The sequence below is a fragment of the Dermacentor andersoni genome, chromosome 8 (genome assembly GCF_023375885.2).
Source record: "Dermacentor andersoni chromosome 8, qqDerAnde1_hic_scaffold, whole genome shotgun sequence".
Taxonomy (NCBI): Eukaryota; Metazoa; Arthropoda; class Arachnida; order Ixodida; family Ixodidae; genus Dermacentor; species Dermacentor andersoni.
Window position 1 is genome coordinate 124,257,870 of NC_092821.1, and position 22,134 is coordinate 124,280,003.

The 22,134-nt window shown below is 45.6% G+C and overlaps 2 protein-coding genes across 2 annotated transcripts; one reads left to right on the forward strand and one right to left on the reverse strand.

The window, feature by feature from the left end:
* Positions 1 to 3,922: 3,922 nt before the first annotated feature.
* Dph1 (diphthamide biosynthesis 1) lies at positions 3,923 to 6,513 on the reverse strand. The gene is made up of 2 exons (XM_050173433.3): positions 5,576 to 6,513; positions 3,923 to 4,858 (listed from the first exon to the last, which is right to left on the reverse strand). The coding sequence occupies exons 1-2, from the start codon at positions 6,316 to 6,318 to the stop codon at positions 4,366 to 4,368; spliced, it is 1,236 nt and encodes a 411-aa protein (XP_050029390.1). The 5' UTR covers positions 6,319 to 6,513; the 3' UTR covers positions 3,923 to 4,365.
* Positions 6,514 to 6,656: 143 nt separating this feature from the next.
* On the forward strand, positions 6,657 to 13,632 carry LOC126525538 (uncharacterized). Its single transcript, XM_050173432.3, has 4 exons — positions 6,657 to 6,828; positions 7,005 to 7,155; positions 10,262 to 10,556; positions 11,493 to 13,632. Exons 1-4 carry the CDS (start codon positions 6,757 to 6,759, stop codon positions 11,794 to 11,796), a joined length of 822 nt encoding a protein of 273 aa, XP_050029389.1. The 5' UTR covers positions 6,657 to 6,756; the 3' UTR covers positions 11,797 to 13,632.
* Positions 13,633 to 22,134: the final 8,502 nt, after the last annotated feature.

The following is a 22,134-nucleotide window of genomic DNA, read 5'->3' on the forward strand; positions in this document are numbered from 1 at the left end:
TAAGGAATGTACATCACATTCCCAGCCTCACACACATTAATGTACACAGGTCATGCACTGGGACGCTGCACAATTGCCCAAGGTGTCTAGTGCTCATGCTAGTTTCAACTGGCCTTTCAGAGCACTCTAAAAAGGCTACAAAGTTGTGAAAGACTGCAGTGAAGTTGTACTCCTAGGCTTTTTGGGATTTAACGGGGGGTAATCGGGCTAAATTATAGATTTTGTGAGATAGAGGCTAAGCCAGCACTTTTATTCAGTGCCTCCCAGACAAGGCTTGCCAAAGGTGATGAGGTGTATGACAGTCATTACATAGAACATAATGATCGCTTACAATATTGGAGTTGGCATAGTCTCATGATAAAGTGTACTTCCATTAATTTGACTCCGGTTCATGTAATTTTTCAGTCAATTTGATCCCGGTTGGCACTCATGCATTTCTATGGGCTCAAACCTTCATTATTTCATTCATAAAATTGGCGTGCTTATTTTTCCAAGAAAATTGGGCCACAACACTATGTTCGCAGCATTTGTATGCTTTACTGCACAACATGGCTAAGCGGATTTTAAACACCATGCGGAAAAGCTGACTTTAGAAAAATCAGCCACCACTGTGTAACACACATTTGACCCTTGCCCATTTTTCTTGCTTAAAATATCTGGTAAGCGTTAGACTGCTACGTTGTTAAAGAGTTTTAATGTTATCTCTACATTAATTTCCTACTTTGGTCAAATGTTGCCAAATGAATCATCAATTGTGACATTTTCTCTGCATTTTTTTTTAAGTTTGTTGCTGGATAAATAAATCAGTTTCGTTGGTCCCATCAGGGTCGAATTAACGGGAGCTGCTGCCTTACATGGCCTCTGTGCACTGCAGGAGTACTTTGAAGCGACCAGCAAAAGGTGCCTTTGTATGTAAAACATGTGCATGTTTAGAAACGGCAATAGGCTTAGTTCTAGTATAACTTACTGCCAGCAACGTCTTTTTTTTTTTTTCAGACACTGTGCTCCTCTGAGCCAAAAGGTTTGCAGTTTCTTGATGCTAGTTGGCCACACTAGTGCAGCAAATGTACAGACTTTGTCGAATGTATACGGGTTATGCTGCCTGCTACCACCAGGCTGACAACAGGCTATTTATGTTTTTATGACATACCATATGATCAAACACCCTAGGGATTGAAAACAGTTTTCATACTCGGTGTGCAATGGTCTCGATTGTCGAGACCACCACAGGAACTGTACCACATAGCCTAATGACATACATGGTGAAGGCATCGAGTAGCCTATATACCTTTGACAAAAGCTATATGTGTGCATATGTGGTGCGAAATAAGGCCAAGTGGTGGTACACCTCACAGTTTACACATTGATGTGATATTTACAAAGTTTTCTACATCGTTTAGGGGATTTTCTTCTGGGAGACTACAGGCCAAACGTTGCAGACAACATACAGATGTGATAATAAACCGGAACACCTTGAATTTGGACATACAGCTAAGACAATTACAGTTCAGCTTTTCAAAAGATAAAAAAAATTTGTCATCCAGCCGACAGTAACACAAAAGTACAGAAGCAACCCGTACAATTTTCTCGGAAAGAGAGCCTTGCAGTTCATCCTGGTCCTACGTTAGACCTACATGAGACCTGGGACCAACGTCTTTCTGAGCAGATGCTCCACCATCAGAGCTAATCAGGAGGGTAGCAGATTGCAGATTTTTTGCAGAACTGGTTTGCTATATTTACTGTGCCTGTGTTCGAGTTTCTCTATTAATTCAGCTTCACACTGCAATCCGCTAGCTTCCTGGTTAACTAAAATCAATAAATTTTTAAGCTTTTATTTACTTTGTTAAATCCATGTTCATCATATTAAGGTTTGTAACTTGAGTCACATCAAGTGCAGCAGTGAATGTATTAACACGGTTGAGAAAACAAAACTAAAAATATCTTGCTTCTTTGGCATTGTTGTCAGACACATTGCACTTATATACAGGGTGTTCCAGCTATTGTGCATGAAGCTTTAAGAGGAAGCTTTAGCTCAGGCCCAACTCCGATGTGGCATAATTAAATACATCCAAAACACAGAAACGCTTTTCTGAGATGACTTTCGGACCTATCTTATTGAAATTTGTTACATTTGAGAGAGAAAGTTAAATTCTAGTGACTGTTGGAAGCGGAATTTCGATTTAGGGCCTGAATTTTGTTAAAAGAACTTTTTAAGAATTCGAAAGTTCAAAAAAAAGAAAAATAGAATCCTTGTGTTGCTCCTCTTCTTTGTCCCTGTTTGTCTGCGCAGAAAAAGTTTTTAAAGAATGAATCTGTTCCACCTAGGCCGACTCGCAGTTATGCTTCAGAAGTACAAAGTTTACAAATTAATAGCTCTGTATCAAGAACAGATATTACGGTTCTGTAAATGGCATCCGTTATATCATTCAAAGCAGACAAATTCAATATGTTAATTTATGTCTTGCGTGAACTTGTTACATTACGTACAAAGGTTCTGCAAAAGCTGTATTTCCATATTACCGAATTTGTTTAGATTCATGTGTAACATCAATTTTGTCTGCTTTAGATGTACTATCAGATGCAATTCACAAAATTGTGATATTGTTTTTTATTGCTGAGTTACAGAGCTTTAAACTTGATAGTTTCATTTTCTGAAAATTTTTGATTTTTGCCAGAGAGAGAGAGAGAGAGAGAAAACATTTATTTATCAGGAGTTTGGGCGACTTCCTCGCAGGGTGGAGCCCTTAGTTCAGGGCCCCATTGGCTCGCGCCACTCCGCGTGCCCGCCGGATCAGCCATCGCTGCTCTTGCGGGTCTGAGCTGGCCAGCGCAGTCTCCCAGGAGGAAGGGGAAGGTGAAGGAATAGGGGAGTAGCCCGGAGGGTGTGGGCACTCCCAGGTGCAATGATATACTGTGGGCTTTGCTCCACAATAGGGACAGTATGAGGTATATTGTGTGGGGTGGAAGAGGTGAAGATAAAAGAGGCAGGGAAATGAATTAGTTTGAAGCTGTCGCCACGCGACGGCATCTTCTCGATTAAGGGAATTATGTGGGGGAGGGAAGTGTCTCCTGTTATCTCTGTAATATTGTAGAGTTTCAGTGTAGTTCAGTGGTTCTGTCGGTGCGTCGTCTGGGTTGGACAGCTCTTCCAATGGCGCCCGGTTAGCGAGCTCTCGGGCTACCGCATTAGCGCGTTCATTACCATGGAGAGAGGCGTGTCCAGGTGTCCAGACGATACGCACCCTGTGTAACTTTGCCAATCCTTAATAAAAAATTGATGTCCTAAATAAAAAATTCGAAATGAACAGTCACTAGGACATAAGTTTTTCTTTTAAATGCCAGAAACCTTGTTAAATTTGGTGCAGTGGTTGCCGAGAAAAACAAATTCTCCTTTTAATGTATTTAGATGAGCATACCTGAGCTAAAGCTTCCTCTTAAAGACGACTGGTCAGTCTACACGAATAAAGCCAAGTGCATGTTGCTCGAAGCCTTGTTGGGAAACTGTGAGTGTTAGTATCTGACATCCAATTAGTTAATTTAAGTTAATCAGCTAGATCTATATTTGTTTTTTAATTGTGAATATGTCAATAAGAAATTTGTAGAGAATTGCAGGAGCCATCAAACTGAGCTGCTTCCAGCAAGGTGCACATATAGTGTTTTTTTTTCTAGCACAGAGAGAAAGCCAGCGAAATATAAATAATGATATGCGACTATGCCTCCACATGCAAAGGATGGCAGCGAGGCTCATGTAATCTCACTCGGAATGGGAACAAGAGAAAAGGGAAGTGATGTGATGACAGACACACACTGAGCTTTTAGTGCTGTAGTACTAATTTGAAATCACAGTCTAAGAAAAAGAAAGCAAGCAGTACTGTCGTATTTCAGCACCCTCTGGTGCTTCATGATCAGGAAAGAAAAAGACTCAAGAGGCCATAAAGCAGCGAGTTCTCTTTCATTGTTAGTACCGATCTTAAGCATTCCTCAACAGCACACTCATTGTACAGCTTTCAACTTAACTGACACAAACGTAACACTGACAGTCTTTTGCTTTTCAGTTGTTTATGTGGTGTAGCTGTTTCTAATGGCTCTCCTCAGCTTCCATGTCATTTAACAGGTTAAGCAAGTCCTGCCATGACTTGTTCTTGAACCTGTAGGAAAAAAGGTCTTGCCTCAAATACTGATACAAAAATAATTTTAAGAGCAGTTTCCACAAATTGCATTTGCTCCTACTATAGCACACAATTTACAGACAGCAGCAACAGCAGTTGCTATGCTCTCATCGCCTGCTGAGATATGAAAAGTACATTATATTTATCATCAAGTTTTGGCATAACCACAGTTTGCAGGTTTCCACTAGTGCTGCCATCAAGTAGCAGGTTTGCACTGGCATTTATCATCAGTCTTTGACACAGGTGGCTTGTGATTTGGTGTCCAAGGTCCCAGACTATCTCTGGCATAAAAGTCCATGGGATAACAGTCCTTCCAAGCCACAGTCCTCACAGCCACATTGGCCTCGTACGGTGTCAGCACAGGCTTGGCAAACGCGAGACCCCAGTCGATTGACAAGCGGGGGCATGACGTCTGAACCCAAGCATCAATGCCGCTAAAGAGTTCCAACTTTTTGGGAAATATCTCGGAGAGCAAGACAAAGACAACATTCCTTGGTGGATATCCCGCAGACAGCAGGGTCTTCTTCAAGCCATCGGCAACCTTTGGGTTGCCCTGACGGCCAAGGGTGCCCACAACAACACCAAAGGTACCGGCCAAGGCTGCCTTCTCTATGGCTTGTTGACGGACCTTCAGCATGGTGGAGTGGTCGTACCCTTCCTCTGTCAGCGTCTTGTCATATGGATTGTACCTGCATTTTGGGTAAAATCACTTGGATTTCATTAATTTATTTTTAAATTAGCATTTTGGGATCATCTCTCAGCTTTAAAAGAGAAGTACTCTTTCCTTCTTTTTTCTCACATATACCACTATGATTGCCTCATCTCTCAAAATATGCAAAACTAACATGACTATGCAGAAATTTAACAAAAAATAAAAGACACATGTATGTGAAATGGTAAGCAATACAATATAACATGGTTACTACAGAAATAATGATACAAAATGATGCCAACAAAGCCAAACATGATAGTACAGAAAAAAAATTAGGTGTATTGTACAGAGGAATAAAAAAATTAACAAACAATAACACAGACTGTAATACAGGCACTGTAGGCCGCTTTTCATCAACCAAAAGAGACTGAGGGGACTGGAAACACTATCAATGAGGCTGAAATCTGCAACGTTCCTACTGTGTGCAGCTCTACAATAACAGGCTCTTGTTATCCCTTAGGAAACAGTGCTTTCGTGTCGTTTCTTTAGCATGACTCGGGCAAGCACCTACATGACTTTAATGGACGCAAAAGCCCAACATCGGGCAGGAACAGCGGTCGATGAAAGGATAGCGGTCGCAGTGTTGCCGTCATGTTTACACTGACCCTGAGTACGGTTTAGGTTGCTCTGGGCACTTCTTTATAAAGAGGCCTGGCTTTTTCCTCTGAAAGCTAACGACGAAAAGGAGGCTTGCCTGTACATCTTGATACCAGGGTTGGCGATCATCAGAGCCTCCATGTGGAACCTGCCATCGCCGACGTAGATGGCCACTTGAGCGTCGCCGACACTTGGTGCGGTGCAGCCAAGGATCTCGCCGGGACTCAGTGGTCGAACCTGCGGCGTCCTGGCGTTGTAGCCGTCATTCCTCAGTTCGGCGGCGACAGACTGTATGGTGGATACAAACTGAATCGTGCTCACGAACGCCAGACGAGTGTCGGCGCTCCAGTTACGCTTGATGCTCTCTATGAGATGCAACACGTCGATCTTGATGTCGACAAACACGTACAGCATCTTTAAACCGCTCATTTGGTCCACGGGTACGAGGCAGCTGTGCCCGTAGTGGACCATGAGCTCGCAGCCCAAGGCGCGAGCGGCGTAATCGTCGACACAGCAGGCACCATATGTCACATCACCGAGAATCACGACTTCGCAACCGGTGAATCTCTCCAGTATGTCTGCGATTGGAAGCGCGAATATTAACAATCCCTCGGGAAACTGCAGCGCAACTGCGCGAGCTCCTAGCTGCCGGATCCTCCAGATCGTTTTCGGAATTTCAAAGTTGTAGTTTGGCGGTAGACAGCGGAGGGCATCCGCGATTTCTGGGTCTTCAGCGATTTCTGCCGGTAACTGGCTTGTGATTCTTGGCGCTGTCCTGCGAGCTGAAAAGACTTTGCGGGCCGGGTTGGCAAAGACTGCTACAGCGTCGCTCTCCCCCATCGCACATGTACCAGTTCAATCGGTCCAACGCACTACGATGCATGCACGATACGCAATAATGTGCTCAGTGAGTTTCCAGGGAGCTCCTGGCCACATCGTAACAACACATACTGGTAAGAATGCCTGGTATAGAGGGAGTGTTTCCACGTTTTCCACCTTAAACTAAATTCCAGCGTGCTTTCTGCCTGCGAGACGACGGCGGACGCCGGAAATAGCCAGTGACGTATTTATTTCACGTGACAAGAGGAGCCAATGGTTTGCATGTGTTGCTACTCTTCAAACTCGTTCTGTGGGTAACCGGCAAAATAACTGTCAGCGTAAAGTTTTGTTTGCAACAGCTGTTTTGGCTTTTCTCTCAAGTCCGTCGCGGGACGAAGACCGAAGGGTGAAGAAGCGCGGTCACTTTGTGCACGCCATGCGAGGCGGAAGTTGGTGCCTATGACATTCGACGAGGTTCGCGCCACCAAAAGTGACGGATTGCGCGGAGTCGCTGACAACGTCCGTAATCAGGTTTGACCCACGCTCTCTCTCTGTTTTAAAATTCTTTCCGCTGACAGGCATCGTCTTTCCTTGCCTTCCTTGACTAAACGGACGGTCCCCCTCTCCGTGCCCTCTTCTCTTTTTCGCTGCCTTTATATGAGATTTAATCGTGCGTTTTTTCCCGCTCGCGTGACCGGACGAGCCAGCTGCGGCAGCTAACTCGGTCAACACTTGACGCCTGGAGACCTTCGCCTCTTGCCGACAGCGACAGGTTGCAGGGCCATCGTGGTCGACACAGCGCTCTCAAAACAGCCATGCGAGTCCTGGCGGTCCTCCTGGCGACTTGTGCTGTTGCCGGTAGGCCCTTTTTCTGTCGTTTCTTGTGGGTACTCGAGCGAGGGCTGTCGGGGTGCTAGCCAAAACGTTAACCAGTTTACCTTGAAGGCTCTCTTGCACTTTGTGGTGTTTGAGAAATTGTTGTGCTTATTATAAAGGAATGTCGTGAAATTTTCCAATCGACACAGCGTCAGCTAGACGGTACCGTTGTACGAATGCAGAACTACGCGCAGGACCGCGCGTTTAGCGCATTGCATTTCTATCCATACATACTACGTAATTGCCAGCGCGCCGCTGCTGCAGCAGCAGCAGCAGCGGCGGCAGCAAAAACTTTCCTTTTTTCAGGGAGTACTTGACATTCAAGAAGGCTCACTTTAAATTAAGCTTATAGTAAAGCCAGGCGTTTGTTTCTTGGCCAAACCACTTGATGGCAGACCTGACATGACGCGCCGGAATTATTGATTCATATCGAGGATTATGCAATAGGAAATCGGTTGAACACCAGCATCTTCAAGTGGTCAGCAGCAGCCAAATAGAAGCTGACAGATGACTATATAAACTACCAACTGAGATTTAACAGAATAAAAATTGAATGTATGTATATTGAGCAAAGTAGGCTGTTTCGAATTGATCAGATTAGCAGTACTGACAGCTGCGATGTCCCTCTTATGGGTATTATGAGCATCATATTTTTCGCCTGTCAGAAAAATTATGCAGATCCCACGCACTGTGGGAATCGATGTGAGCGAAGCTTTCTGTGCTGTTCGCTGTGACTGTTGACGACGAGTGTTTAATTTTTTCAACGTTGTGTCCAACATAAGAGTGGTGAGTTGATGTTAAACGTTACCTTGCCTGTTTGTCTGCGTAAGTACACAAAACACAAAGGGAGAGGTGTTTGCCTGAGGCGTTGTTGTGCGCCATATTTCATAACCTCTGAGAGAGTTGAGCATAGTCACTGCCTCACGTGGCACATCGCATAATGGCAGAAGTATTAAACTTAAAATTGGATTATGGGGCTGTACGTGCCAAAACTACAATCGGATTATGAGGCACGTTTTCGGACTCCGGATTAATTTTGACACCGTCATGTTCTTTAACGTGTCCCAAAATCTAAGTGCACATGCGTTTTCTATTTCGCCCCCGTCGAAATGCGGCTGCCGCAGTCAAATCCGCGACCTCGAGCAAAGCTATCGCGCGGGCACAGAAGTGTTGATTTGACGTGCGACCTCTTCCGTTGTCCGCCAGACATATTTGCACATTTTTATTTTTCAGAAATACCAGAAACGCACCGTACCGTACCTTGAACTTACGTTTATCCAGCGTTTGCTTGCCTTCTCACGTCGCCCCTCCCCCGCCTATCTTTGTATGGGAACTTCCAGCGAACAGTGGCAACGCACCCATTTCGCGACTGCGTCGGTTCTACCCATTCTCTGCCCCCTCTACCCCTCCTCACTTCTGTTGGTAGAAAGGTAAGCGCTTGCGGGGTCACGGATAATTACAGCTGTCGGGAGACTAACGTGGCTACGACCCGGGAGCTCCAGAGGGCATTGTGCACAGCCGAAGCGGTGCGGTCCAAACGAGTTCCTGCCGTATCTTTTAAAGCGAAGCTTTCTTAGCCTTTTTCTTGGACTTTCCCACTGCTGCTGTGGCTGCTGCTGTCAGGCACAACGCGTTGGGGAAGTGGGGGGGGGGGGGGGGGGGGGATCACAGCCGGTGCATACATGACAGGAGCGAGTCAGAGGTGACTCTAGAAACTCGTTTTCACCGCACCGCGTCGAATGTGCACAATGCCTCCTGGAGCTCCCTGGCCATGACCATATTAGCCTCTGGACAGCTGTAATTATCCGTGACTCCCCTCAGAAGCATTGCAGAAACTGCAGCGCTTCCCTTTCTACTAAGGTGGGAGTCCAGAGGAGAGGTAGATCTGTAGGGAGGAGAAGACGGTTACCATAGGAGGGAGAGGAGATGCCATCAGAAGGCAAGCAAACCCTAATACTATACAATTGGGAAGGAGGGTTGCTGGGTTAATCTTAAGTACAGATTTCTGAAAAATAAACACCATGCAAATATGTGAAGCTGGGCAGAAGTGTTGATTTGATGTTTTTTTTTTTAATTTTCTTCTCTGCTGCTTCTTCCATGTACATAGACACACTGAACCGCCTTCCCCCTCCCCCCCCACTCCCCTGGCAAGGTCAGTGATGCAATTCTAGGTTACTTCCTTGAATTGGTGTGAGTGGGCAGGTATGTTTACATAGGCGATCATGAAATCGCAGGAAGGCGCAGGAAACAACTACTTCTTGTCAGGTGATGGACCTCTGAGCTGTGGTAAATGAGAGGTTGACAGTCCGTCCGCATCTTACTGGAGTGCTGTGACTTCTCTTCTGAGGCCACTGTTGTGATGGTGGCATTTTGTACAGCACATGCTTTCAGGCCCATATTTTCGAAGGGCCCTGATGAGGCATTAGTGCTACTGACAGTGACACATTTTAGCATACCACCCCTTTGTAGCATATCTTTTATTTTACATCCAAAATATCTTCGTGCACCCTATGCATCATTGCCATACGTAACAATATTATTTAGGTATGTATTTTACGCACTTTACAGGGAATGTTTTCAGGCCACTATACAGTCGCGTCACTTGTACCCTTTGTCATTGACCACTCCAACTACACCACACCATGTTTTGGTGCTCATTGGCCTTCCCTGGTCCTTGTGCCTTAAAACCCCATTGATCATCATTACATAGGTGGTCACTGAGGCAACAGCATCCTATTTTCCCTACATACATGCTATCCTAGAACAATGGGATTTCATAAATGGCCCATACAGCACATTGACTGAGCAGTCTTGTTTATCCAGTGTAACCACTGCGACCAGCCTTGGCTCAGCTTCTTGCACATTAAAGGCAAACTGCAATGAAATCTGCTGCAGTTGCCTTACTTGAGGTGCATTTGCTCCTCCTAGCTAAAATGGTTTACCACTGAAAACACTTTACTATGACAATCATTACACCATTGAACTTTTTGAATGTGGTTCATTCGTCTGGTTTTTCTTTTAAGCCAGTGTGTTGTGTAAAGTCAGTTGCACTTACATTTGACTGTGCTGGTGGTCCCCTCTTGGTCAGGTGTGACAGCCCTGGCAACTCGCCACCGCGTGAAGCATGAAATTGCCCCACTCTGCGACAACAACATCGACCAGCATGCTCGACTTGATCGGCTTGTGGACCGGATTCGTAGCAGGCTGCGGGATGAGGAGCCATTCGCATTGCCCACTGACATTGCTCCCCTTCGGCTGTATGACGGTGTGCTGTGGGGACTGAGCAACTTTGAACTGCGGCATCCACCACAGTTGGTTTGTGGAAATGGCTATGCCAACCTCACCATGCTCATTGGTTTGGTGCAACCACATGTTCGATACAGGTGAGGACTAGTGTCAGCGACTGTTAATATCTTGCAGATTCCTTCCAAGGAATCCAAGTCATTTAAGCTTGAGCACTTGAATGCCCCAGGAAAACCCAGTGTCCTCATGGCTCTCTGATGCATTGTGGCTCTGCGCACATTAACTCATGTCATAACAGTGCACAGCACATTAGACAGCAATTGCTAGACATTGGGTTTTCCTGCGCTGTTTAAGTACTCCACCTTGTGGGTACTGTCCTGTGTGCATGCCTATGGCTTTGGGTGTGATGCTGGTCTTTCAGCGGTTTATTATTTTGCAATCTGCATAGTTATGTATAACTGTGGGTGTGTTTAACTGTATTGGAGTAAGCTCAAGTGTAGTGTTCTGCAAGTGTCAGAAAGTCATTTCTGTTTAACCTTTTAACAGGTGCTGACAGCTTTGTGCATGTGTTGTGCATGATGTCAAAGCACACTGTCCAACATCTGATGTCAAAGAACACTGTTCACAGCTCTTTCAACAGGAAAACTAGTGTGAGCTTTCATTGTTCAAGTGCGCACAGCCCAACAATACTGCCTTTGCTCATCTATTAGGTTTACCAAGTGAGCTAATAAATAATAAAATCAATGGCACCTGTGTGGGATTCCATTGTAGCTCCGTGCTACTTTGAGATGTGCAGCAACTTCTTCCATTATGGTGGATTTCCACACAACTTATTTGCTGATGTGAAATAATGAGAAAATGCTTACAATTATTCATTTTCAACAGCAGCAGCAAATACAAATTGTCACGCAAGTGCAGCTTGTCTCTTTCTAACCATTCACAGGAAATAGGTACTGTCTATAAAAAGGACACAAAGTTGGGCAGTTGCCTTTGCTGTGGCAGTTAAAGTGCTGGTCATATAGATATCCATGTACGCTGGGCTTTCTGGTGAAGCATTTCTTTTCGTATACATTCAGGTGGAACTTCACACCGATTCCTGGCGTCACTGGGCAGTTCATTGCACATGCTGATCGTGCCACTGTAGACATCTTTCTTCAGGCGCCCCTTGACTCTCCTAATGCAAAGGCTTCCATCAAGTCGCTCAAGGTCACTGAACTCAGTCAGATCTGGGTCAAGGTTCCCAGTGTCCCCGTGGTGAGCTGGGTGGCCTCGCAAATAGGAAACTTGGGCACAATGATCAACCGCAAAAATCTGAAAAAGTTCCTCCAAGAAAACCTTCGCGCCTCTATCCAAAAAACCCTTGACAAGGAACCCTTGTAGGTGATAACACGTAAGTGGCAGGATGATGGGCATCATGCCAGACTGTTGCTCTGTGCCTGCTTTCAGCTTGCAACTGTCTCCTTCATTGCACACAAAAAAAAAAAAATTGTCTGGCAAGGTAGTCTGTGCAGGTAATGCAGCTGATTGTGAGATTGAATTGTGTGTGCTCAGTTTTAATTTCTCTGTCAATTTTTTTTATCCTTCACATGCAATTAGTGTCCATGTTCGCTGTCCAAGCCATTCATTTGTGAAAAATGTTAAAGCACAGTTTGAAGTGTGCCCATATGTGCAGGAATATAGGAGTTCAACTGTAGGGTTATCTTACTGTGCATGACATTGTGGTGAAACAATTGTACCATTGACATTACTTGAGCAATGTCAGTGCCTCAAACCTTTAGGCTGAAGGATGAGATCAGATGGTTCGCAAACATCTTGTATTTTTATCATCAGCACCCATTGAAATGCCAACATGAAATTACTGATCACATGTGTACATGCTCCATATCTGGCTTTCTATGCATGGAGTAGTCCCAAATCCACATTGTGGAGCCTGAATTAGGTCCCTGTTACAAATGCAGGGGAACATGAAAACAAAACAACACATTGGGGTAGTTTAGGAATTGTTTGCATTTGAGTTTATGCTTATGCTACCTATTTTTATCCTTGTAGCCACTGCATTAGGAATTGTGCTGTTTGAAAACAGCAAATTTAGCTCATTAGTAAATGGTTAGAAAACATATTTAATTTTATATTTACTTATTCAACGCCATTGGCCAAGAGAGTTTGCAACCGTTTCCTTGACAGATGTGATTACTTGTATTACTTGAAGTGTTGGTGCTGGTTTGGTATCTCCATTTTAACAGCATTGACTGTTATTAAAGAAGCACTGACATTGCATATTCAACTTGGTTTTTATGTGTGTGTGTGTGTTATGTGAAGGAGCAAATGATCTAAGCCTTATAAAAAGTACTGGCTGATTGATTGATTGCCACACGAAATCTGCAAATATGTCTTTATCATAACGTCACCACAGGCCTGGCATTTTGAGGGCAGCTTTAGTATTGAATATAAAATACAAATATAAATATAAAAGCTGAAATCAGCTGGCGCAGGACAGGAGTAATTGGAGTTCGCAGGGAGAGGCCTTTGTCCTGCAGTGGACATAAAATAGGCTGATGATGATAAAATACTATCTTATAAGCATTTTACAATCTTCATATTGGCTATGTATGCTAAGTTCTACATGTGAGAAACTTGTGGTAGAGTATCTAGAACTTGGAAAATATGTCAGTGCTTCAATAACAATGGAGGTCGACAGCATTGTGAGTGCACGTGGCAGTGACCTGCGCTATTGGTATGTTGACCAGTCATAGTCAGGCCATTGGAAATGATAAATATGATGAAGCATATGCAATTGATTGTGGCCATTATGGTGCCTTGAAACTGACTACTGCTACTGCTCTCTTGAGCATCAAGGAGTTGCTCAAAGATGTGCATGTGATGGACATTACTTCCTGCTTGTGTTGACATATCTTGCTACTGCTTGTTTCAGTTCAATAGTGTTGACAAGTCTTCCACTTTTAACAGGACCACAATACATATTAGATGGACCCAGGGTCATGTGCACAGTTGTGGTGCTGCATCAATACTCTTGCCCGTTTCCATGATGGAGACCAATTGCAATTTTTTTATGATCATTTTATACTGCTAGTCTGTGTACAAATGTATAAGGTCACACAATTTTGCCTGGCTTAACCTACTTGTTGTCTATGCTATTGTACATTGCAAATGCCATAACAGTGTTATGAACAAATAAAGTATACTACTGCATGGCGATGGCAGTGTCTTGCTGGTGTCTCTGTGCTCTCTGAAACCAACATGGGATTGCATTTTGGAGATGGTGGCTTGTGCGGACTATCTGGATGACATCAGATAAGCAAGGCTTTTTTAGGCAATCGTATTTTTGGTGGAAACAGCCAGATGGCAGAAGTTTGCCACATGGGACACACATTCAACTTGCAGAAAATTTCTGCAGACCAAGTGCCGCATTTAAGGGAGAGGGGTGCTGTCTGAGGAAACTGGAAAGAATGGGCCAACACAGAGCACTACTTGCAACTAAATTTATTACACTATATATATATATGCATTTGTAGTACAGACAGTGCATGTGTCAGAAATTCTAAATTCAAGGGGCACTTAATTATCCCTATGTGGATGAATGCGAAAGCATTGCGACCACCGCACAATGCTAGGGCATTATGCCACAATGCAAGGTTGTGGGCTAGAGTGTTGACTGCAATAATTCACTGTGCCTTAACTTTGCCTTAGTTAACACCAAAGGGCGAGGGTTTTATTCTTTTTTGGACCGTCGGTGGTTACGCCGGCCTTTCCACCTCGTGAGCCATATAATGCTCTCGCATTAATATCTGCATTACTGACTATACACCACTGCCGATCGAGAGGCGACGCCCGAGCCGCAAGACTCGCAGATAAAGAACGCGCCCGCGTGGAAAACGCGCCTTAACAAAGTATAAAACAAAAAGATTATAGCTCGAAAAAGGAGATCGTTAGAAACGATAAAATATAGATATATAACCATTTTCCCATGTAAAAATGGTATAAAAAGAACCCAGTGCGTGAAACTCTTCCCCGGTGAAATAAAGGTTGAAGCATGGTAAACGCAGTGTAAAAACCCTAGGCACCGAAGCGGCGGCGCATGTGCAACAAGAGAGGAGAAAACAATAATCTGAGAAGTTTGTGCACCTCCATCACTGTGTTGCAGATAATCTAGCTCTTTCCTCGAGCGCGACACAGAAGGAGCCCTGACGCAACTAGAGTCGCACCTTTCAATACATGACGTCTAAAAAATTTATCGGTCGCTCTGATCCCTGTAACTCCTGTTGATTATAGTATTGAAAAGGCACTGTCCCACACGTGGGACAGTGCAAGGCCACAGTTGTGCGACTTTAACTTCGAAGTTGTTTGCGTGTTCTCGCAGGTGATCATTGATATAACGAAACTTGTCGCTCAGCCGATTGGTTCGTGACAAGGTTCCGCTCTAAGCGGACGAGGTGAGACGCAAACGACATATACGAGCGCCCGTACCCTTTGTCGTTAGATTGATACATCGGCCTGTTTGACCGGATTCACGTAACTTGAACCGATGATGAAAAAAATAAGTGGTTAGCCGCAGCTGAATGAGACTAACGACATGTCGTTTGCCGTCATGTCGCGCTCCTTAGAGCATTCTTTTATATTCCGCCTAATTAGTTAATTAACGAAGATCAATTATGCAAAATATTTAATAGTCACTTTAGGGCCAAGTGCGTTCCGTTGTAGAGGGAGTTCAGAACCGATCCAATTATTTTGGGGCAACGTACATGCTGCGTGGTGATTTTTTTCGCGTTTAAAGAAAGACCGCGAAATATGAAATACAACCACGTGACTTTGCTCATGCGCTATGGTAATGCAGTGCTTCCAACGGCGCTTCGCGCGAAAGAACCGTGTGCGCGGACCGTGGTGAAGTAAGTGGCCGCGGGTCATAGGAGTCAGCTTAACAGTGCGTCAGCAGTTATGGTCGCGGCACACGGAAAATTTACCGCCGTCGCTCCTGAGGCTCGACGCACGATTTAGGGCGATGCAATGCGATAGCGCATTTTTAATAGCGCATGAGCGCAGTCACGTGGTTTTATTTCATATTTCGCGGTCTCCGAAAGAGGTCGCCACGCGGCACGCACGTTGCCACAAGAAAATTGTATCGGTCGTTTCTGAACTCCCCCTACAGCGCAACGAAACGTATTTGGCCCTAAAGTGAATATTAATTCTTTCATAATTGATCTTAGGTAATTAGGCAGAATATAAAAAAGTACTTGCAAGAGCATAACATGATGGCAAACCATATGTCGTTGGTTTCATTCAGCTGCGGTTAACCACTTTCTTATGATCATTGATTCAAGTTACGTGAAACTCCATATATATATATATATATATATATATATCATAACTTGTCATAGAAAATTTTTCTCGGAATCCCGCAAAGTAGAGGAAAGTTCATGAAAGGGCGAAATTGTCATCAGCCCGAATGTAGCACAAATCTACAAGGAGAGCGGCACGGGCTCCACAGAAAAAAATGCCTCGCAGTGGAGGAAAAATCCATGTTGTAAACTTTCTGCAGCGCGAAGCACTGAAGTGCGAAAAAAAGAACAAAAGCGGACGAAGGAAGGAGGATTGCAAACGAACAACACGAGCGCTGACTACCAACTGAATTCATTGATCACAAAACAAACATATATACACAAGATTATATTATATAGTTATCAAACACAGCGTCAGAGACACTAGCCGCATCGCAAGGTCAGCCAGCAGTAAAGCAAGACAAGATTAGGGTTGGCATAGGCTCAAAAGCGCAAACTCCTTATCGTGTAAAACCACTGATGATTGACTATGTCTCCGAATTTCTTAATAGTATACGCCTCTGATATTTCTCGCTTTCCCTTATCGTGGTGGCAATCCACCACACATCCATCTTTAAACTGAGGCGTACATCCGTAGCTATTGCAGTGCAGCACTATAGGTTAAAAATTATTCCTTTAAGTCATTTTTGTGTTCCCCTAGTCTTTGGTTCATGGGACGCGCAGTTTGCCCAATGTAACTGCGGCCGCATGATAAGGGTATTCGATAGACGACCCCAACGCTGCAATTCACAAATTTGTTTTTCTTTTCAGGTTTTACCGCGCACGACCATCTGTATTTTTTCCACTAAAGCGTTCGTCCGTCACCCTGCAAATACGTCCATTCTATCGGAGGGGCTGATAGGACTGCCTCGACACCATATCGCGACCGTATTCTTTAAAAAAAAAAGCACATGAGAAACTTTGTGCACATACGGGATAACTGGTGCTCGTTTCTTTTTTCTTTGACCTTTTGATATTTCCTGGTCCCGCTTATATTTTTTACTTTTTGCAATAAACTTTTCGCAAACTGACAAACCTCGGGAATCGCCACTGAAAGTAGCCTGTGTACCTGTACTTTTACGCTGTTCTCCAGCATGTGTAAACAATATTTTGTTAACGTGGCGCTAATGGCGGACGAAACAATCGCTCTTTTATCAGTGTTGAGGGATTAGAGGCGTAGTTAAGAACGGGCTCTTAAGAACGCCGAATTAAGAACGTGTCTAATCTTCCTGCGAAATTTGAGGAAGAACAGTGCATCAGTAAGCGCAATATCGTTTTTAGAACATTTTAAGCGAAATATGCACGTCCTTTTATATTGTATAACGTGGGCGGGCGTTGGCATGAGAGGCCTTCTGTTTGGCCACAGGATGGCCGCGAACAGCCAATGACAGAGCAGAGGCCCGGGGGAACAGACGGCGTGTGATTCAATTGATTGCACTTAAAACATGCTGTTATCCATTCACTTGTAATTTTAAGTTCAACACATCGCCTGTATGCAGGCTGTCCCACGTAACTTCAGAGAGAGAGAAAGGTCTTTATTGAAAATGCAGAGTCTTTAGCCAGCGTATTTTCGCCTACGTGCTACTACGAAGGAGAAAAAAGGCCCGGGAGAAGGTGGGCAGAAGAAAAAATGAAAAAAAAAAGAAATGCAGGTCGTGTGATGTTATCAGTAGTATAGGACGAGTGTCCGATGCGACGCGTGTAGACAGTAAATGCAAAATAAAATAAAATCACAGTCTTGAAGAGACGACGTGCGTGATTCATGTTACAGCAAACCAATTGACTCAATATATGAGAACAAGAAGTCCAGGGCTTTGCGCTGTTTTGATGGGCAAGGCCAAAGGCCCAGCATTCTTGTCAATGTCAAGGAGCCTTCGTCGAGCTTTTCCATGTTCGTCTTATATTGACGTCGCTCGTCTCTGTAATCTGGGCACTCGAGCAAGATGTGCCGTATAGAGATTCTACCGCGCCACAGTTCGCACAACATGGATCTGGGGTCTGGTCACGCCGGAAAAGATTGTTCGTGTATGCAACGTTCAGTCGAAGCCGGTGATAGAGGGTCTTCAGATGCCGTGGTAGACATTGTGGTAGCCTTGGTTGGAGTTCTGGGTCGATATTGAATAAAACTTCTAATTGCCTGAAGGTGAAGACCATCTTCTACGCCGTTCACTGAGTACATATCGCTTCACCAAAGCTGCAGCTTTACTTTTAGGGAAAAACACGTTCATAAATTTTATGCGATCATGTCCTTTGTGAGCTGCATCATCCGCCTTCTCATTATACCTATTATGCCGCAGTGTCCTGGAAGCCCCTGAAACGCTATCGCATGTCCAGCGTTATATGCCAAGTGGTGTAGGTATGCTATGTCCTGGATCAAAATGTAATTGCTCGATTTAGTGCTTTTCGTGCAAAGGCATTGCAATGGTGCTTTCGAGTCCGTGAATATTGTCCATTGTTGTTGAAGTTGCCGCACACTCTTAAACAAATGTACACACTTTGGGTCGTATTTGTCACACAACAATAATCGTCATCTGTCTTGCTTGCATTTCCTTTCTTGAAACCGCTGCGCTCGCTACTTTCCGGTCGAGAATGCACTGTCATGCTGATAACGTGCATGTCGTTCGTGAATTGGAAGTACCGGGCTCTCAGCGTTAAGGAAAGGAAATGCAGACAAGACAGATGACGATTATCGTTGTGTGGCAAGATATGACCCAAAGGGTGTAATTTTGCTTAAGAGTGTGGTACGTGTTTTAGCGCTTGTTTCATCGCTCTAAACGCCATGAAAATGTCTGGTCTGTGGAAGGAACGAAAATACCACAGGACGAACTATATGTTGCCTAGAGGAACCGTCAGTAAATACGTGCTTCGTAGTGGAGTACTTCTCGCTCACCTCGTCGTTGGGACGTTAACTGCGTTTACATGAATGCGACCGTAGCGTGTCGCATTCCTTTTAGCGCATTGCGGTAATCGCTATGCGTCAGCGTTCGCACGTCCCGTTCGTCCGAATTTTAGCCGGTGAGTGGAGGAGTAACGTGACGGATTGCGCTATAGTTGATGTAGAAGCATCGCGTGTGAAAGCGCGAAACCTCTGACAAGACCAGTGGAGGAGAGGACACGGCGGCAGCCGTCTCGATCTCTCCCTCAGCGCGATACGCCACATGCACCGCGCGAGACATTTCATTTTTAGGGCCTTACGCGAGACGACCTGCAACTGTCTCGAACTGCACCTCTCGACCGCGCTATACCGCCGTTTGTATGAATGGGATGTGACGCGCCACTTGTCGCATTCGTGCTAATGCGTCTCGTGTCCTCGCTTGCTCTTTCCACGTTCGCGCTCAGGTGCGGCGCAGTGGCGCGGACCATTTCTTCTTCTTTTTTTTTTTTCGTGGAAGGCGAGATTTCACACGGCGGCTGCTAACCACGCGATTGGATTATTATTCACCTGAGCAACAGCTTACGGAGCAGGGATTACGATATTTGAAGTTGAGGATTGCCGCAGAAACTTCGTACTGCGAGCTTTATGGACAAGAACGGCACCGAGAGCGGCGCTGCTGCGCCGGCGTTGAGAGCGCCGCATGCGAAGCGAAATTCTTTTAGCGGGTGGTACCCCTCTCCCATCTCTCGTTCGCACCGCCTTGATTGCCTCCTGCACTGCGCGTGTTTGGGCACGTTTCGTGCCGCGCGCGGTGTGTGCCTACGGGTGTGCGCGTGGACATTTCATTCGAAGGGCGATGTACAGTCTGTTTCACATTTAGGGGGAAACTCGGAGCACATTGCATCGCGGTGCGGCGAGCGCTTGAGTCAGGCGGAGGCAGCAGCTCGCGCAGGTGCTCGAGGGGCGGGATCTTGAACGGCGTCGTCTGCTACGGCGGCGCGCGCTGGCCGCACTGTCGGGAAACCGTCTACTGTCAGTTGCAGGGCGCCCATCTCATCGTTACTGCGTGAAATGAGCCGGTATTCTTTACTAAGCGTTGTGCGACGCCCACTGATACGCCTGGAAGGTAAGTTCATCGCTGCAGGGCAGTCATAGACGACGTACTGATTCCAGACATTCTTGACGGCCCGTTTCTGGAAGGCGACTATATATTCTAACGCGATAGGTCGCCGATCCACACTGCTCGCGTTGTGCAACTGCTGGAAGAGCGCGCAGTCACTCTCTTGGAGTGGTCGCCTCAATCCCCGGGCGCCAACATCATTTAAAATGTCTGGGGCCCGTTGAATGTATCGCTGCCGCACCATCCCCTCTATCAGTCGCCCGAAGATAGGCTTCGATCCACCATCGTCAGCGACTGAGACGTGCTGCGAATGAACACATCCCTGATCAAGTCATTCTACACTTCACTGCCTTCAGGATGAGCGCTGTCATCGCTGCCGCTGGGGACATGACGAGATACTAACCGAAGTTCCGAGCGTGACGTGTCCAATTCCCCGCCGGCGGGCAGGGTCTCTCTGGTGTAGTGATTGTCTAGAAAAATCACTTCCAGCTCATTGTCTTAACCTAAAACATTCCTTTAATCGTACCCGTTTGTTTCATCGTGTTCGACCCCCATAGTAATCATTGTTGAGTGCTTTGTTTTCCTTTCGAGTCAAACAAAGACTGAGCACTTTGCACGCACATCTTGGTGCGTCTTGTCGCTGCTTATTACGGTAGCACACACAGTGAACAAATATACGTGCACGCGCTCAGTACCCCACCCTTTCGAAAGAACAAACGAAGCATGCTGTTAAAAGAAGTTTGTGGAACTCCATTATCGCTAATGAAGGCTCAGAGTTTGGCGCCGCACAACGTTTAGTAAAGAATATCAGCTCAGCTCCCGCAGTGCCGATGAAATTGGTACTCTGCCCCTGACAGAGCACGCTTCCCGACAATGCGGCCAGCGCGCGCCGCCGTTGCAGACGACGCAGATCACGACTCCGCCCCTCGAGCGTCTGCGCCTGCTCGAGCTGCTGCCGCCGCACGACTCCATTGCTTGCCGCATCACAATGCAATACGTTCCGAGTTTTCCCCTAAGTGTGAAACAGACTGTACACGCTTCTATTTGCCTTTAAGAAGATCGGGACGCTTGACGATTATTTTTATGGCTGCAATGCGGCGAAAGGGCAGCGTCTGCTTAACCATGTAAGTGACGCTGAGCAGGTAATTGGAAACGACATCGTATGTGCCGCCGGAAAAATCGTCAGCACATACGATGCGGCACATGCATACGGCACATACGAGCTAAAGTCATTTTTGCAGTTTCTCACAATATGTTTGCTACAAATCCGTGTTGTCTCTGATGGCGACAACGGATTTCCATCGACACTGTGCGGAAATAAACAAAATATATCGCTGCATAGCACAAGTACGACATGCGCACACAACTTCAACTACTACGTCCCCTACAATATAGAATAGAGGCAGCAATGTAGACAGCTTGGCCATTTTTTAACAGTGCTCAAGAGGCGGAAGTTGAAAGTATTAGTAATCATTCCCGCTTCAGCAATGCCGGCGCGACCAAGACGCGGGCGTGTATCGTCCAGTAACTCGATCGATCGGTGCAGTGGTGAAGCGGGAATGAACTCCGGTCATGTTCAATGCATCGTGCACATATTCAATTCCTCGGCACGCGTGAACTTCGGCCACTACTAGCGCACACAACAAAAGTGGTTTCCATTCTTGGGCAGCGCACACACAAACGAAACACGAGAAAGAAGACAGGATACAGCGCTCGTCGAACAACTGAAAATTTTTATATGAATAAAAGGATTATGTACCGAGTAATTCTTAAATTCATGTGGGTTACATATAAAAACCGTCATACACTTAGGAGTGATCAATGAACGAGCACGCTTCGTTTGCCAGTTGTTTACTTCGCTCGGCGCACCGCAGTAATCCATGTCTGTCGTCTGCTTTTTTCGTACCATTTTCTTGTGAATCGGCAGAATTTCACTGGTGGCATCAACCCTTTCATGTTTACATTGCTGTCGTGACAGTTAACAACACAATAATAATTTCCGATCATCCGAAGAGGCGCCGTCGCAAACAAGAGACGTTTCGCCCGCAGCGCGAACTGAACGCGGGCGCGATCGTGAAGGGAAGCGGCGGCGGAAACCTACCCCCGTTGGAGGTGAAATCGTTCCGCCAGGGGAGAAACGAGCGCTGGCGTCTAGGATGAAACTTGGCGTGCGGTCGTCCATAGTGCTCTCGTCAAAGTCGTTTATGTTTCAGTTCAGTTGCGAATAAATTGAGTCATTTTTTTTTCGCCCTGCTTCTTGCGAACCTTTCACCCACTGGTGTACGTGACATTAGCATTACCGGTTTCCCTTTATGTTGGGTAGACGAACGGTTTGGATGGCATACTAGACGTACACTTGCGTTACGATCGTGCTCCGATAATCAATGTTT